The following is a 19086-nucleotide window of genomic DNA, read 5'->3' as shown; positions in this document are numbered from 1 at the left end:
GAATTATTTTTGTTTTTTCCACTTCTCTTTTCCCATATAATATGTAACAGGTAAAGTTTATATAAGTGTCATTCCCATCATCTAAGCTGGCCACAGAGGACAGAGACAGCTAACATAAAAGGTTCACACTTTAAAAAAGCAATCCACCACACATCAAAATATGGATCTAAGTTAGGGGAATGGGTTCCCTCCAGCATTATTTGCTAAGTACTATGCAGTAGCATAATAAAGGGGCAGATTTAAGCTACATCAATGAAATTAAGTTTAAAACAGGACCCTGCTTTGTGTAATGGTCTTGGTTAATTAGACCAATCCATATAAAATCTGTTTTTCTTGGATTGCTCATAGGAGTCACTAATACTAGTGAGTTTTTTGCAGTGTGACAATATTTTGTGGGCCATTGATTTAGAGCCATAGAAGTACAGAATACTATAAAAAATACTCCTTACCTTAAATAGCTCACTTTTAAGATAAGGACTTGCACAGCACACTGCTTTTCTGTGCAAAGATGCTCGAGTTAGCCCAGGAGCAGTACAGCTGAGGCAGTAAGATGCTCTGCCCAGCCTAATGAGCCCTGCAGAGAAGCGGCTTTATCAGCCTGTGAAACACCCTGCTACAGCTTAGCTCTTCCATTTCCACAGGTGTTTCTTTCATGGCCAGCTCAAATATCTGAGCATTTGGAGGTCACATAATATTTTGGGCATGATGAATTTTTTGCAATTAATAAACATATCTGTTTCTATGGCTACTATTCAGGTTACTCTTACTCCAATTAGTATGGCAGGCTTTCCAGATAAAACAAAACTTAACTCATAAGCTAAGGAGTGAAAACTCTAACATGTGCTCTGTTTCAATGAGCATTTTTCAGCTGTTTTAAAAATCTTACTTTTCAAAAACACCAACTATGTGTCCTTAGAGAATTCTAAAGCATTTCAACTACACAGCAGTTCAAATGGAGTTAGTAATAGAGTATCAAAGCCCTTTCCACAAGTATTCAGAGACTCCTGAAGGTTCATTAACCAAAACACAGTTTATTAGTAAAGTGAAGGTAACTCTCGAAGAATAGGCACAGAGATGACAAATTATCTTTCCCTGTGTACTTCTACTTCTTGCCATGGTTTTCCATACTGCCAGTTTTCCATCTGTTCTTCAGGACAGAAGGTCCAAATAGAAGTTTATACACAAGACATAAATTTTCTCAATGTTCTTGAAATGCAACCTGCATCACTGAACTTGCATGTGTGTGTGCACGTGTGTACTCCATAACCCAGCCTACACACAGGACTCCACTGCTTTCAAGTATTGCTGCACCACACATACAACCTCTGAGATACCAAGAGCTTTAAACATTAGATGTCAAGAATGCATGCAGTGAAGCTTCCACAACAAATCTTTTCAGAGCAACTTTTTTGGCTACCAAGAAAACTTCAATCTTATTCAAAAGGCTTATACTGAAAAATCCTTCCATATATGAGACATGACAAAATGGTTTTTTATATGCAACACATAAAATTAAACAACCTCACCTTCATGATTAAAGAAAACAGATGGCATGTCTCAGACTGTCAGAAAATTAATGCTTTTCCTTTTCAGATCTACAATACTGCTACAAAAATCCAAGATTAGCATCTCCATCACTCTATTCAAAATCACATTAAGGTGATAAGCAACAGCTATTGCTGAGAATATAGGCTGTGTGACTGATTCACTGGTAAATGCAATAACCTCTCAATCGCTTCAAACACTAATTTATTTTTAATCTGGAAAATGACATTAGCTTATGTCTGATTGTGTTTGGTAAGTTTTTTAAGGTAAACACCTGATTCTCAAGCATTAGTGTTTTAAATAAAATTTCTGGTTTCCAAAATGATCCTGGTATGAACATCTATGAAAATGCAAGCTTATACATCAAAACTGGGAATAACATAACCGAGCCATGATTTCCATTTATTATCTTTAAACCCTTGACATATGCATTGAAAACAGCACTCCTCAAAAAATACACACCTTAGCACAAAGGCATTGCTATTTCATAAATATCTGTTCATTGTCTTATTTCTAACACAGAAAATTGATACTTCAAAGAGATGAAAAAGCAAATACAAAATCAAAATTATTTAAAAAATTTTCCTACACATATCAGCATGTCAAAAATTAGCGAAATCTGATAAAAAGCTCAATTTTACAGTTTAACAACTTAAGCTGGTCACTGCCAAAGACAGCTGTATCAAATGAAATGGTGGAATTCCATGGGTCTCAATGCTCAATCATACAATAAAATAAAGCAGTCTCCATTTTAAAAAGAAAATCTTACCCTTTCCCAGGTAAAAGACAGACCTAGTGCATCAAACTGTTTCCTCATGTGTTGAATGTTACTGCAAAATAATGATAATAAATGAAAAATTATTAGCCTAAGATACTTCTAACACATGATCACATAAAAATCTGGTACTTATAGAGTTCTGAGAAATCAAAAGCACTAGTTAATCTCTAAAACTGTGATCTCACTAGCAGTAAAACTCAGAATTGTCAGAATACTCAAACAATTTTAAAAAGACCCAGTATATTCTGGTCCAATTCCCATGGCTATGTATATGAGGCAATACATTTTTTTTCTCTAGATTTGAATGCAACTTAAAAGTAAATATGGCACTGTTGTTGCAAGTGAATCAAAGTGCCCTCTTAATGCAGTAGGGGACACTTCCACTTTCACCTTAATCCTGCTCTATTCTGGTAACGCTCCTGGCCATATTTTGCTGTGGCTCTGGTGATTGTGTGGCTGTAGAATAACCTGAATCAGCTTACCCATTCAGCTGAAGATAAGACCTACAAAAATTCTCTAAAAAAACCCCACCAGATTTCTTTCTTCCCTCTGATCAACAGGCTGATCAAACCAAAACTGTGGCCCAGAAAATCAGCTGAGCCCGTGCAAAGGGTGATAGGAGCATGTATCCTGGGAGGTGACAAGGAACTACAAAACTTCTGTAGCAGTATCACCATTAATTATAAACATTAATTAACTCTGACACTGTCAGGTTAGACGCTGCCCTGAATGGATTGTATTACAAATGTTAAGTAAGGTACATCAGGATATACAGTGAAGCTTCAGTTTGAAAATATACTATACTTTACCAAAATACCCACAATTACACAATATTAATTAGTGACCTGGCGGGAATTCATTCACATACTGTAAAATGGATTAAAATTTCTTAGGGACGTTGACCTTTCTACTAAAAGACATTCTGTCAGATAAGGCAGTATCTATCTTCCCAGAGTGCCTAAGTTGACAAGTCATGAAACAAAGCATTTAATTCTGATCCAGCAAAAACTTGCAGTGCTGAATATTCGAGTACTGCAAGTATTTAATATATAATATTTTTGTTGGAAAAGTATCAAGAATGTTAAGACTGGACCAGAAGTATGAACAAAACCCAAAGAAACAGCATTATCAAAGAACGAAATGGATCAAGGTCTGTAAGGGTATCACAGGTAGATTACTGCATCCAGAGTACAACAAACCACTTAGGAAGAAGACTGGTTTCCAAGTAATTTTCAGAAACTGTTTATTTATATAACTTTTTACCCATTTTCAAAAATATCAGGAGAACATAACACCCCATTCTGTGGTCAAAAATGTTCATAGAAATCAGCAGCAATAATGTCTGTTTAGCACTTTCCAAGATCCAGTCTCAAAAAAACCCAACTATCTCCTTCCTCTCTCACATGGTACAAAAATCTGCTAGTAAATCTAACCACATAACTCATATTTTTCCACTGTGTATTCTATCCTAAGGTTTATCTCACCAAAATGAAATTTTGATTTATTTATACCTGCTGGTTTGGGTATTTGGGAAATGCTTCTCTTTTGATATACTAGCATTTTATGATTTGAAACTCATTGAGATTAAAACCTTGAAAATCATCCCAATATATTTATCTTTCAAAACAGAGTCATCTGTACAGTGCCATAAAATTTTGTCAACCCTGATCTCAGATAACCCCGTTCTTTCCAGTACCATCTTTCTTCTATGCTAGTTTTGCTCTGTTTTGTTGATTCATGGGGGCCACGGTACAGGTATTCACAGTGAAAAAGCCATATTTCAATTCATTTCACCTTTGTGTCCAGCTTGCAGGGTGAAGGCCATGTTCAACTGCAGCATTCTCTGCTGGTAAACCAAATGCATCCCATCCCATTGGATTTATCACCTGTTAGCAAAAAAGAAAAACTGCAATGTTATGCAACTTTCTGGAATGGCATCAGCAACACACTGAGAGGCCTCCAAATAATGAGCGGCGCTTGGCATTCCAGCATTTGTTTTGTCTGAAATGAACTTCTTCCAAACCTGCCAACTATGGCCAGCTTTGCTTCAAAATATAATTACGAAGTGCACTTGTTACCTACAATGAGATGCTACAGGGACTTTAAAGTATTATGCAATGAACTCTGATGATTATTTCAATATCAGGTTGACAGCGACAAAACAACTCTTTTTAAGTTTGTGTGGTGGCAAAAGTCAGCAGTTTATGCTACCACTGGACAGAACCAAATATTCATTCTAAAATAGAAGATGTTAAGTAAAAATAATAAAAACAACAGTTTTATAACCATATCTGATGTGTAGCCTACTTTTTTTTTACTTTGTGTTGAAAAACAAAATAGAACAAAAATACCCTACGATAACTTTAAATTCACCAGATAAAATTAAGAACATGAGGAAAAACAGTTTTGGCCAAATTTTACTGAAATATCATTTCCAAATATAGACTACGGACTGACAAATTAGTATTTCATGACAACAAAAAAGTAAAAGTGGGTAACAAAGTTTACTACAAAATATAATAGATAATTTCTATTGAAACAGAGATGTATTCTTCCTGTTAAAATGCACATTATTTAGAAAAATAATGTAGCAATACGCTAAGAATTCAAAAAAACTGTTTAATAACCAACAAAGAAAGGCCAGTACTTCAAGATATTGACATTAAACACATATATATTGGACACCTGACAAAACCAATTCTATTTATTAACCTACAAATGTGCTACAAATTCAATAATCATAATTACAATTACACAAGTTTAACAATAGCAAAACATGACTAACATTTTACAAGTTGCAAGAAATCAAAATTTTTACCCCTTAAAATATCTATTTATATAAAGAATATGTTTCTTAGTGGCATGTAAGCAAACAAGCCATAAACAAGCAATCCCAGCCATACTAATCTCACAATATACCTCCATGTGAAAAATTGCTCATTTTAGAAGCATAAGAGCTACTTTTGTCACAGCTTTGAATTATTTTTATTCTTCTTTGCCACCGCTTTCCAATCTTCTGACTTAATACAATATTTCATAAAAAATATTTTATAGACGTATTTATAAAGATGCCCTAGGCACCAACACAGTATAAAAGCAACAGGATTTAATAGATGTGACTCTTCAGCATTCTCATTTTCAGTACTGATCTAAAACTAAACCGGCTGTCTATCATTACTCTACTGGTGCAGTAACAAAACCAAAGGTATTAACCTGTTATTATCCACGATCTAAGCCAGCCCAATAAGGGTCCATGCACAGCACATTTTTGACGTCTAAATCTAACAGAAATTGAAATGCTATTCCATGTTACAAACTTTCCCTAACTATCAGACAAACTATTGTTCCTCACACCACAGCATCAGAAATTATGAGTCTTAACTGCCTATTTACTCACCTATAGAGGGGGGAGTTTACATGGAAAATGTCAGTTGGAGCCTAAACTACTTCTCAACACCTCAATGAAACACACCTCTGCCCAGCCCTTCCCCTCCCTGACCATCCACCCACCAGTCAAAAGTATTGGTATAAAAGAAAAAAAAAAAAAAGAAAAAAGAAAGAGAGTTATGTTTTACATAAGCTATAAATATCAACAGAATATAATTTTTTACAGACACCTTAAAATAGTAATTTCTGCAGCTCAGTTCTTTTTGATCGCTAATATTGCTGACAACCTATCTCTGGACAGATGTGATGGGAAAAAACAGATTTTTTTTTCCCATGTATAATACATGTTTTCTCTATTTAAATGCCGTAGAATAAAGCCCTGCCTTTACATTCTTACAAATGCCTTGTCTTACTATAAGATGATGCACATTAAGTGAGATAAGAAAGAATCACTCTTGGTTAATTTTTGTAAAATTTGGCTTCTGATGATCTCCTGGATACAGACAGAAAGCCAAATGCAAGGCACAGTCTCATTTCTCATGCTCCTGAGCAAAAGGATGTGGGAAAAACAACTTCACTACCAGCTACAGACTCCCCAAAAGGGCTGATGGATGCTCCAGACAGTTTATGTGCAGACATTATATCACTGTACCATCAGCACCAGAAGGAGCAACCTATGCTCACAGATCTTCTAAATTCTAGCATTTATCAAAAATACCATATTCACTCTTCACATTCAAAAGTTCAATTTAACAACCAATAGCATTCCTCAAGTCAAAGGTCTGAAGAAGTATGCTAATTCAAGTTTCAATCAGAAAACTGAATTTAAAGAGACATTAAAAATATCCTCAAATTAACCTCCAGGATAGATCTATTTATGTAGTTGCTATAGAGATGAATGTAACATGCACAGTGGCTTAGAAAATGATTTCAAGTTTATTGTCTGTTTTACTTCTCTACCATGAATGGATTTGAAAGATTTGTGAAATGCCTTTGTCTAAACAACAGGTCAGCTCCTTCTGGCTGAAATCTGCAGCAAAAATGCCACAGACTACATGCATCATTTGACATTACATCTTAACTCTACTTATTCAACACAAAAACCTGAAGAGAAATGGAAGAGGAGAAGAAAATATGCAACTAACATGCCAAAAGTCGGCACAAAGGGAAAAGGAGCAGTTTGACTGTTCAAAGTAAATTAAAAATAGAAAGCAGTTTTGGAGACCAAAGGGTTATTCCTTGTAGCTCTTTGATGGGTTGGTCACTGGATCTAACTAGCAGAAAACATGGCTGCTCTCTCTAGCAGCCCAGATGAGCAGAAGAAAAACAAGTAATGCACTTTTTTGAATACTGCCTTGATTGCTTTCAGCAGCAACCTCTAAACCTTATGCAACTGAGGAATCCATTCTGCTCCCTGTAGACTGACAATTCTTCCAAACATCACTTCTCTAAGCCTCAAGAAGAAAGAAAAACAAATAATGACTTATTAAACAGGAGGCTGCATAAGTCTAAGGGTGCCTACACCAGGTAAAAAACAGGCAGGCTGTAGTTTCAGCCATTTTACAATGGCTATCACCAAAGGCACCTGTGTGTCGATCCTCACAATAAACTGGACAGGTGAACTCCTCATGCTGAAAACTCCCACGTTAGTCTTGAACACACATGGAACAACTTCAGATCCTCAGAAGCTCACATGACCATGCAGGATCAACTATGAAACACTGGCATTTTCTACCACTTAACACAGTTGGCACAGGAGTATAAAACATTACAAGGAAGTATAGTCTGTGGGGAACAAAGTGCTCAGTAACTACCACACTGAATGGTCTTTTCAGGAGCAAATTTTTAAAAACAAAACCACTTGCATCTTGAAACATTTTAGATCCCGAAGACTCTGGCTTGAAGCATTTTTAAGAATCATTTCACACCTTGGTCAAACATCTGTTGCTAGCAATGGCTAGAGCTCTTCGTGTTATTGTGGGACCAAAGGGAGGAAGACACAGAAACTCCCTTGCTTCAATGCTGAGATCTCAGCTCTTCCTCTCAGAGCATTTTCATCTGTTCACTGCTGTAATAATCAGCTCATCACACTGACATCAGTAGGTGAGATCAGTGTACTATATAACACAGAGCTGACAATGATCTCGTAACACTCAGTTCTAGGCCTCCATCAGCATAACCAGGGCTGGTGATTCAGTGAATTTTCCTCGGTGTTGTTTGCTCTCCTGATGTACTCAGTATGTCTCAGAACTATGACCAGGGAGCTGGCATACTGTTTTTACACTCAGATCAATGCATTCTAAATTTTAAGAAAGATGGCAGACTCAGTGTCAGAAAGGCCAAATAAATATATTTAATTCAGAGAATGTATAATAAAAGATGACCAGAAATGAAAATTAAGAGGCTTGCTGACAAATTAGTGGTTTAATTGATACAGTACAGTCTACATTCCTATCCCTACTTATAGCCCCATGACACACTTGATGTGAACTAATGAAAAAAGGCTGACAAAACAAGTGATCCATGATTACAAGTTCCAGCTGCCAGAAAACACCCCTAGCTCCATCCTTGGTGTCACGATTGCACAATCACAAACACAGCGAGGACTTGCAGTGGGAGAGGAGAAAGGAAAGTATGGCTGCTCCTTTCATTGGCTGCATACAATGGGCTGAACTTGTTGAAAATCTGGTGTAAACTGACATATTACAGCACACTTTAAATACAAGACCTCCACTTATACAATAAATACAAGACCTCTACTTGGTTAAAAGATTCTCTTTTAACCATAAAAAGTAATAAACATCATTGCACAACAGGTAAAAAATACCATCAAACAAACAAACAGACAACTCCCCCCAGCAGATAAGGCACACCAGAAAACAGATTAAAATAAGGAATTTTTGACCAGTGTGTACATTCTAAAAAGGACTATTTCAATGCTTCTCTGCAACATCGTGCTGCGTATTAGATAAGGCACTTTCAAAATAATCAAACTGTACAGATTTCTATCAAAACATAAAATGCCCATCTATTTATATTCTCATAAATATAAGATACGAGAAATTACTCAACATCCAGAGCACCACACACATTTTGAGAATAAAGTTATCTTTTGCCTCCTTAATTTCACACATTCTTGTCTAACATAATTATATTTAAAATTATATCTCATTTTCTCTTTTTCTTTCAAAACTAAACAGAGTGAGCTCATTAACACCTTCAGTACAGGCTGTGGGAAAACTGAAATTAAATAAGATTCAATTCACATGCAATACTTGTAATATTTGCTACTTGATTTATACCACATGAAATAACCTGACAAAAGGACACAACAGCCTCAGAAAAAAAACCCATGGAGAGTAGTAGCTAGTGATGATCAGAAAATGGATCTGTATCGAAATAATTCATCCTACTGATGATTAATTATAGAGTTTTAATTAAACTTGTCTGTCTCGCTTCAATACCATTCACTTTTGCAATTTCAAGAGTATTAAGAGTCACTGCTGAAAGGGAAATTAATTAATGAAAATACATCCAATTTAAAAGAAGATATGTTATGGATAAAATGAAATGCTCTTCAAGCCATTTGGGGGTATTCCAGAAATATCACTGACTATATTCTAATCCCATCCATCCCAGTTTAAGTATAAATTAAGAAATAATTTGTATAATGTGATTCCAGCATGCAGGAATTTCACCCTGATTTGATTACAGAAACGACTATTCTCAGTTCTGTACAACTCTCACATGTGACTGCCTTGCTTTGGTACCAGTTTCATTACGAAGATATTACAAGAACTACTGAACTGAATCACTCTGTTTACTGATCACTACGGGAATTATTCTCAGTCTTCTGAGAGGCACAGTTATCCACTTCAGAATTTACCAAAGACATGTTAATGATAGCATGATAAAGTAATGGTAAATACTTTTTCCCAGAGCACAGCACACTAGAAATCTGCCATAGTGAAAGTCACCATGAATATCTCTACCATTTCTACACAGCAATCTCAAATAATGAATAGGAAATCACTTCTTAAAAAACTCCTACTTATGAATTCACAACATGCATGTAAATTCACAGAGCAAACACAATCAGAAACTACACATCACAGTTCTGGATTGTTTTATTAGTAGCTATAGATTTGTAATTTAAAATATAGAAATAACTTTTTCAAAGCATTTTATAATAAAGATGGTTGTAATAAGATGTAGAACTCTCCCTATATAAAAACTGTTTTAACTGCACTTCAAGAAAAATGTCACCCTTAACACATTCTGGAAAGATCAGCTTACATTCCCCCACACAGAGACTTCAAACTTCATCTTCAGTATTCAAAAAGTAAACAAGTTATCTTAAAACACACAAACTCTACGAATCATTTATCCAGCAACCCAATCCAAGTGCATGACAGCTTGCTTCCCATGCACTGCCTACAGGTCCTTGAGGAGCGAGCGCTGGAACAAGACAATGCTTTACAGTGCTTTCATCTACAGTTTTATATTGAAACAATATTTCTTTCAGAAACAAGGTGGGGAAAAGAGCAATAGATATTTATTTCACACTTAAAATGCTGGTGCAATACAGGTTTCTGGGAAATATCTGTAGAGTTCTGTGTGCTTTACCTCTCTAGAATATTTTAAATGAAACAAAATCAGACCTTATGGATCTTAAAAAAATGGAATACTAATGCTACATTTTAGAAAAACCAAAACCACAACAGAATTCAAATTATTAAAAACTTTCCCAGTTAAAATTTCAAAATACTTTCAATATGAAGACATTACACAACTGCATTCCAAAGAAGGTCTAAAGGACCTCTAATTCCTTTGTAAATGTATTCTAGCCTATCCTCACTAAAGTATTACAAAATATAGGCCAATTCTTGCCTGCTCAGATTAAATCAACATGTAACTTATTTATTGTTTTCTCATTAAGGCATTCTTCATGAAAAATATCTCCACCTTATTCAACATAAATTAATATATTATTCAATTATATATTCTTGTCAACTACATAAACATGATAAACATTTCCCCTCACTGTTTATTAAATAACAAATATACATCATAATCTGAAGCTTTCCCTGGGAACTGTAAATCTGAATGGTTTTGTCTGTAATTTTCATCATAGCAGCCCATCATTCCTCATTGCCTTACACTTTTCTTTTAATTTGAAAATTATGGATGCAAAGCTTAAACAACATTGCTGCTCAAAAATCTTAGCCTAACCTCGCATTGAATGCTTGAAATGATTCACTTCTACTCAGATTTTTTGATTGGAGAAAAATTAGCAGTCCCTAAGCTTTCCAACATGCAGTATTAAAGCTGAATTTTGAGAACGAAATAGAAAATCAATGGAATAACTTCAAAATTATGCATACTAACAGTTTTGTTTCTAAAGCAGTCTTTCTTTTTATATACTGAAGAATTCCAGCCATTCCTTCAATACAGGGACAAATTTGTTTTTCTAGGGAATATATCAAGTTTTATGATATAACCATGTCTTAGCCTACAACCATCACAGTATCTGAAACATCATAATAACCTTTGACAGATTGTACAACCATTAAAAAGGCAGAGAGATGTTTTAGAGGCTGCTAAATTAATTGCAAGCAAAGAAAAAATCAATTATACAGACTCTAAATCTAAGTGATAGAGAAATTAGCATGGATAATGCCAAGGAAAAGTTCTTTAAGATAAATCTAAGTTCCAACAAGTTAATGCACATCAATAACACAATGTCTCTTAATCTGACATACTCATAAAATCATCTGAGAGATTTTTAATGTCTCTTAATCGTAAATGAAAGTTAAATTCTTTGGCTGCCCACCTTTATTCAAAAATAGATGTTAAAACTGGTTAACAAGTATTTTTAGAAATTCATCATGTTCTAAAGGCACTTCTTCAAAGTAATTTTTACACGAAATATAAAAATATGCTGAAATGCAAGATGTAAAAACTTGAAAATCTGGAATTTTTTTCTAAAGAAGTATAGGCAAATGTGGAAATAAAAACTTGTTTGCACAGTGGCTCTTGCATTTCATTGAAATTACATTATATTTTTTACTTTTCTCCAAATGTTTCTATTAAAGGTGCTTACTTACCTTGTATTCAAAAACTTACAACTAGAGCATGCTTCTAGATGTAGATCACTATTTTCACTTCATTTTCACAAATACAAGAAGAAGCAAATTTTCAACTTTCTGAACAGCAATTTACTGGCTACCTTCCCTGCTATTGTTGAGATGGATACATCCTGAAATGCCATTTCATGAATGGTCTTAACATCAAGCAAGAATCAAGAATCCCTTCAAATGCCCTGTTAGCTCAATTTTTTTAGTGAGATCCAAGTTCTGGTCATTCAGAGGAGTCAGGAAAGGTAAGTGCTTTAACGGACATTAGGGTTTCTTCTAATTTAAAGCCTAAGGCATTTATTTCTTTTTCTTGCAATTTTGGAAGCCTAAGAATGCATATCTGCAAAGCAGCAGCAATTATTCAGTGCATGGTATATTCATCACTGGCAAAAAACACATAGGATTTAGAAAGGCAGCACACTGAATAATGCAGTGACGATACCTATCAGAGTCTCACGGATGGTGATAAACCCAGGAAATGCTACACTTCTTCAGCACTTGTAGCAAGGAAATTGTGGCACTTAGCACCAGAACCAGTAACTAACAATTCCTTCTCAATTTCATCTTCTTTGTATTCTCTTGAGGTTGGTACCTATATTCTTGAGCTGCTCCTTCTCTCTTGTACAGTAGAGACTCCTTCCTGTCATCCTAGATCCTTGCCAATACTATTTTTCTTTTTGTTCCCTTCTCTTTCCGTATTCCTCCTTCCTACTGTTTTCCCAGCTTCTTCACATTTTCCATCTACCAAATGTCTTTCCTCTGTAATATGGCTGTCACTCAGGCCACAGTTCTCCCACACCTTCCTCACATCCTTCAAATTTTACCTTGCCAGCCTTTACTGCAGAATGCCAGCCAGGATCCCACTGCAGATTGCAGGGACAAGGCTCTCAGCTACCCCTTCACCCTAACGGAGGGACAGAAAGGAGTGAGGGAGAAATTATGGCAGGCATGGTGGAGACTGGAGAAGGGAGAAATTATGGCAGGCATGGTGGAGAAATATGGAAGGGAAAATGGAATTTCTCCTTGAAGATGTAGCAAGAAAGTTAGGCTTAGCCTACCTCATAGGCCTGCACTTTCAGAAGACCTATCATATATATGAGCAAGGCTGAAATGGGCAAGTCAAGGGGTAAGAGGCTACAGAACAGAAACTTTCAGCTACACACACATGATGTAACATGTGGCATGATCCTGTTTGTCTGACTTGCAGCAGTCACAAAAAAAAGGTTTTTCTCCCAGCAGGCACAGAGGCTGTCCCTCTGCATCTGACAAATGACATGAACTCATTCTCAGGAGCAGAAGAGGTGAAAGCAGTTGATTTTGGTGGAATCTATTTTCTTTTGCCAGGTCTATATTCTCCTCCCCCATGTCCTACCCTGACGGCAGGAGGGTTGTCAGCCTCCTCTCACAGGAACTGTGTAGCCCAGATGTCTCAGTGACACTGTGCCACACACCAGTAGATTCAGGCACCTCATACAGCACCAGCTGTTACCATCTGATGTAGCTTCTAACCACTCTTACCAACAGTGAGCTCTGAACACCACTGGCTTTAATAAAACTCTCAAATTTCAATATTCAAAGCTTCATGGGTCATTATCTACACACCTGCAGCACATATTCCACTTTCATGGATTTTGAAAAATACTAATTTCCTGATCTATACCACTGATCTATTCTTACCTGCATCCCTCTCATCTTCTGGAACCGAGCTACTGCATCACTGATGGTGTAGACACGAACATGGCCCATGTGAAGCTTCCCAGAAGGATATGGGAACATAGAAAGCACATAAAATTTTGGTCTTGATTTCTAGAAAGAAATTTTTAGAAACTAGTAACTACATGAGTTAGCATTTCACTTGAATAAATACACGTGCACAAACTACTACACAACACCATAAAGAGAAACACAGTTCTGCTGGAACTGATCCAAGTGAGCACTGCCAAAGTTCATTGGAATAAATTCTTTGGGACCGTAAATGGAGATGTTTTACCAGACTTTGCTGCCTTCTCATCAATTTATACAGACACTTCTACGGCACTTGAATATTATGAAAATTAATTCACTTTTACTCAAAAAAAAACTATATTGACAGAACTGGAGCTTAACAAAGCACCATTGCCACTGTAGCATCTACAACTGATTATCTATGTGCTCTTAGTCTGTCCCAACAAAAACATGGAAACATAGCAGATTAAATTACTCTCATAACAATTTAAATAATTAATGTTTTGCTTTGTATTTGCAACAAACACAGAGCTCACTCCTGGCCAGTTGCTTTTTGTCATCTGAAACTGCAGTAACTCCCAGAGTGACTACATCATTCGCAATTCCATGAACATCTGCTAAAGAGATGACACCTGCTGAAGAGTGAAACTCTTCATTTTCACTGTGGATGCTCCGATCCAAACACAAGCAAGATTTTGCATAGCGAAAAGAAACAAAAAAAAAAATCATTTACTTAGATTTAATTAAAATGACAAAAGTTACAAAGAAATCACAAATCCTCTTGCACATCAATTATTCCTAATACATCTTGATCACCACTGAATTCATCACTGATACATTGATACTATCAAGTAACAGTGATACTTGCTAAGTTCTTACATTATTTTTCTTGTCAATAATAAAAAAAATTACAGGCAGGTCTCAGCTTTTACTGTTCAGAATAAAACTCTGAGTATTTTTAAAAAAATATTTCTTTATCACTTTTGTTCAATCACAGCAAAATCAGAAATAATCTGAGTACTTCATTGCAACACTACACACTATTTGCCTCTTAATATGTTATTCAATCTACTTCAACTGTAGGGATAAGACAAAAATATCATTAAAAATACAATTTAGAACTTAGCATACGTATGCTAGATATGACTCCTACGTACAAATGTATATAAAAGGCACAAGTCTAAATGAATGCTTTCCCTGCTACAGGTATACATGCACACCATTTAATCTCAGTTTTATTCCCCAGAAAAAGCAAGCTTTTTTCTCTCTTCAACATTCTGATAGATTTTTTTTTTTGTCAGAGAAAAGGCAAATTTTAAGGTAGATTAACAAAAAAACCATAAAGAGCCACAGAAGTGTTTTTTATCTATTATGACAGAATAATTGTGAAGGCAAAAAGAATCAGAGACTGTGATACAGCTGTATTCAACATCTTTTATTGCATGTGAAAACTTTCTTTTTCCTTCAAGTCACTTACTATTCCTGAGACTGTAAACCAGAAAATATTAAAAAATCATTTTCCCTTAACACAGATTTTTAGTGAGTCACAGGGTGCAGTGCCATAGATTTATCATAACATGTGGAACAGAACCTTGAGAAAATTGTTTAAAAAAGTTCCGATTAGATGTTTAATACTTTAAATAATTAAGTGCCAAATATTGTATCATATGCAAAGAAAGAATTGATTACTTAAACCCTTTCTGAATTCATAAGTTTATACTTTGCCTATTACTGTATTTTTCCTCAGGATTTAAAAAATTATTTCTGTTTACTTATTTCAATAATGGTTTTTAATAATCTACATGAAAGTATTTTCCCATGAAAGTAATGCGCATCTAATTATTATAAGCCATCTGTACTAAGTAAATTTCAATTAATTTCATTCTAAGAAAAAAAAATATAAACATATAATCTCCAAATTTCTCACAATGCTTACATCAGTTTCTGAAATTCTGCAGAACTGATCCTTTATTCTTGGGAACCACCAGTTTTCAACTCGTTTTCTTGTCTCCAACCCATAGTTTTTTTCCCATTTCCCCGTCTCACTGTAAATCGTTCTCACACAAGCAGGAATCAGTCTTTGCCATTTAATTAATCCCAGGAAACCATTTAGTTGTCTCTTCAAACATGAGGAACACGGGCCAACTCTTTGATAAACCGACTGCATTATTAAGGTTATGGTATCTGAAAAGATAAAAATAAGTATTTCATGCCACAATATATAACAAGAACTCAATGATTATTATGATTATACTGAAAAGCGGCAGCTATTAAATTATTTTAGCTCATCTTAGACTACTCAGCTGATTTTCATAGAACTTGCATTTTATTTCCATGTCTGAATTATAAAAGTATGTACGTTTTAGTCAAGAGAACTAATTGTGGCCTCACCCAGGACAAAACTATTGTGTTACATGTCTTATCTAATAAAATAAAATTCTTGCATTCAGTCTCCCATAAAGGCATAATCAGTCAACTGAAGGTTTCAGAAGCTCCGCTGCCTGAATAGAAGATGGCTAAAAGGGTGTCAGTAAAAATTCAGAATGAAACAGAGAGAAGAGGAAGTTGGATGAAATTATACTGTAAAAATACTGAATTTGTCATCACTGAAAAGAGATGGGGGAGGATGACTATAATTAGTAGAATTCAACCAGATATTCTAAACCAACTATTTTGCTAAGGATTTCTTTTTCAACTAAAAATTTGGTTAACACCTCAAATGCTTTGGAGCGAGTCCTCTAAAGCTAATCAGATAGGAGAAAGATCAAACAGGTCCTATATTTGAGATCAGTCTCAACAAGATATTTGCTGATCTTAGTTCCTACAGTAGGAAATATGGCATTAAAAGAGCTCTACTCTGAGATTGCCTCATCTTGACTGCCTTTTTTTTTTTTTAAATGGCATTTTTACATCAGTATTTCCTATCTTCTATGGTTGGTTTTGATATTTAGGTGTTGTTTTTTTTTTTTTTTAATTTTGCCCAATACACCTGTACCAAACTAGTTATTTCAGTCAATTCAGAATTTTCCTTGCAGTTACATCAGTAAAGTCTCAGTGTAGAGAAACTCTGTGTAAGAAAATATTTTACTTATGCATTTCCCATAAGGTAGAAACATTATCAGTAGAAATAATTGCTATAGCACCTAAATTAGATCCCCATCAAGCTAGTGGGAGTTATGCTTCCTTTAACATTCATGCATACACAAACCCTCAATGCCTGTCTCATTACCTATCTATAGAATTGCTCCTTTTCTCTCTTACTTATCAAACAGGGTCTTATAAACACTTTTTCACTTATGTCACATCAGTGCTTTGTATTTCTTGTTGCTACCCTCCATGATCTCTCTCATTTGCAATAAAAACAAATCCAGGACTGTACTCAGGATTCCCAGTGCAGGCACACATGAGTCATTCAGGAGACTCCAACTTCCCCCCCTCCATAACATCACACTAATCTCAAAATTAGCATTTCAGTACTTCAAAGTTTTTTTCTTATTTTTACTAATTATTTCCTTATTACTTATGTCTCATTTCTATTGATTTATTTTACAACAGAAAGGAGGGCTTCCTTATGCAAGTCAATTTCAGCACTGCTGGTTTACAATGCAACTATTTTAAAGCTCAGAAGCTACATGTGCATATAATCCTTCATTGAAGGGAGACTAGTGGATGAGAGGACACAGTCTCAAGCTGCACATGAGGAAGTTTATGTTGGATGTTAGGAAGAATTTCTTCCCAGAATGGGTGATTAGATAGTGGAAAGGGCTGTCCAGGGAGGTGATGGAGTCACCATCCCTGGAGGTGTTTAATGCAAGACTAAACAGGAAAGACAACACATGACATTCAGTGCCAAGGTCTGGTTGACAGGGTGGTGTTTAGTCATGGCTTAGACTCCATGATCTCAGAGGTCTTTTCCAACCTAATTGATTCTGTGATTCTGAGACAGAAACAACACAGACCCCGTGCCTGTGCACAGCTCAAGGGAAGCCCACCAGCCAACACCATGCCTGAGAGGGCATATTTGGGTGACCTCAGGCCCTTACAGGTCACCCAAGCAGGGGTCAGAGCAATGGGTGGCAGTGGAAAAACAGCCACAGCCAAGGGCACACTGCACTAGCGCTAAGCTCATTCAAACACATGGAATTTCAGGATGAGAAAGAGAACTGCAGCGTCCTTCCTGCTCCTAGGTACCATCATGTACACGATGCAATGGTCAGCCAGCCATGTGTTGGGCCAAGCCAGGATGCATGACACAGAGGATAATCAAATCCAAAAGACACAGCTCTAAGCTGCTTTTCCTTTCCAGGCTTGTGTGCATGGGACTAGGACAAGGAGAGTGCCTCTCCCTGCCTCAGTCAAGGGCACTCCAGCCCATTGCTGTGTGGGTCTTTCAAGGAGCCCAGAAAGACCCTGTGTGGGTCTCCTATGAGCCTAAAACTGTCTTAGGCAGATGTGCTAAGAAAGGAAGAAGGGGCTGGTCTGATAAGAGAAATAAATCACAGAATGTGCTGAGCTACAAGAGATCCACAAGGATCACTGACTCCAACTCCCGGCCCTGCACAGGACCCCCAAGAGTCACACCATGTGCCCGAGAGCATTGTCCAAGCACTCCTTCAACTCTGTCAGGCTGGTGCCGTGACCACTTCCCTGGGGAGCCAGTTCCAGTGCCCAACCACCCTCTGGGGGGAAGAACCTTTTCCTAATACCCAAAGTAAACCTCCCTGACACAGAAAATGTTTGGAAAAATGCAGTAAGCACGCGGGAGACTGAATTAAAGTCCTGGAAACTGCCTGATGAGGCCCAGCACATTTCACTCAGCCCCGGGGAGATGGAGGGGTGTCCCGCCGCTGGAGAAGCTTGCACGGAGAGCAGGCGGCTCCACGGGCGGGACAGAGCGAGCAGAGGAGCGGCGACAGAGGGAGGCAGGAGCGGGGGGGAACCCCGCGGGCACAGGACCGCCGGGAGAGCCGGCCGGGCGCGGGCAAGGAGCCCAGAGGAGCGGGCTTGGGGCCGCGGGATGAGCGCGGCTCCGGCGGGCGGGGGCGCGAGGCGCGGCCGGCGGGGTCCGTTACCTGCGCGCGCCCTCCCTCAGCCGCCCCGCCGCGCCGCGGGCGCCGCCATCTTGGCGCGTCGGTGTCGGAGCGAGGCACCGCCTCCGGCACCGCCCGGCGGGGCGGGAGCTCCGCGCAGGGAGGCAGCGGGGAGGGTTTCCCCCTCTCCCGAATGTAGCGTGGAGAGGTAGAGCAGTCGTAAATAACAAAAATAGTAATAATAAAAAAGATTATTAACTCAACCGCGGTTGAGCTCTGTAGAAAATGCACAGAGCCTACTCAGCCTTGAGAAGAGAGGGACTCTCATTAATGTTTATAAATATCTAAAGAGGAGGTGCCAAGAGGATGTTTCTCGGTGGTGCCAAGCAGTGTGCCATGAGACAACTGGTGCAGGCAGAAACTGCTGCGTAGCTGAACACGAAGAACATTGTGCAGTGACCGTGCACTGGAACAGACTGCCCAG

General features: G+C 37.3%; 1 protein-coding gene across 2 annotated transcripts in view; it reads right to left on the bottom strand.

Moving 5' to 3' along the window:
• LARS2 (leucyl-tRNA synthetase 2, mitochondrial) overlaps positions 1-18720 on the bottom strand; it is an 81987-nt gene extending 63267 nt beyond the window's left edge. For both annotated transcript variants that reach the window (XM_021547917.3, XM_021547918.3), the window contains exons 1-5: positions 18645-18720; positions 15509-15756; positions 13525-13653; positions 4118-4209; positions 2315-2375 (exon numbers count right to left, since the gene is read on the bottom strand). In XM_021547917.3, coding sequence (XP_021403592.3) covers positions 2315-2375; positions 4118-4209; positions 13525-13653; positions 15509-15739 — 513 coding nt within the window. In that variant the 5' untranslated portion in view covers positions 15740-15756; positions 18645-18720. The remainder of the gene's footprint in view (positions 1-2314; positions 2376-4117; positions 4210-13524; positions 13654-15508; positions 15757-18644) is intronic.
• Between the last annotated feature and the right edge of the window lie 366 nt (positions 18721-19086).

Source organism: Lonchura striata, chromosome 2 (genome assembly GCF_050655825.1).
Source record: "Lonchura striata isolate lonStrDom1 chromosome 2, ASM5065582v1, whole genome shotgun sequence".
Classification (NCBI taxonomy): Eukaryota; Metazoa; Chordata; class Aves; order Passeriformes; family Estrildidae; genus Lonchura; species Lonchura striata.
Note: the sequence above shows the minus strand (reverse complement) of the source record. Positions and strands in the feature narration are given on the sequence as shown.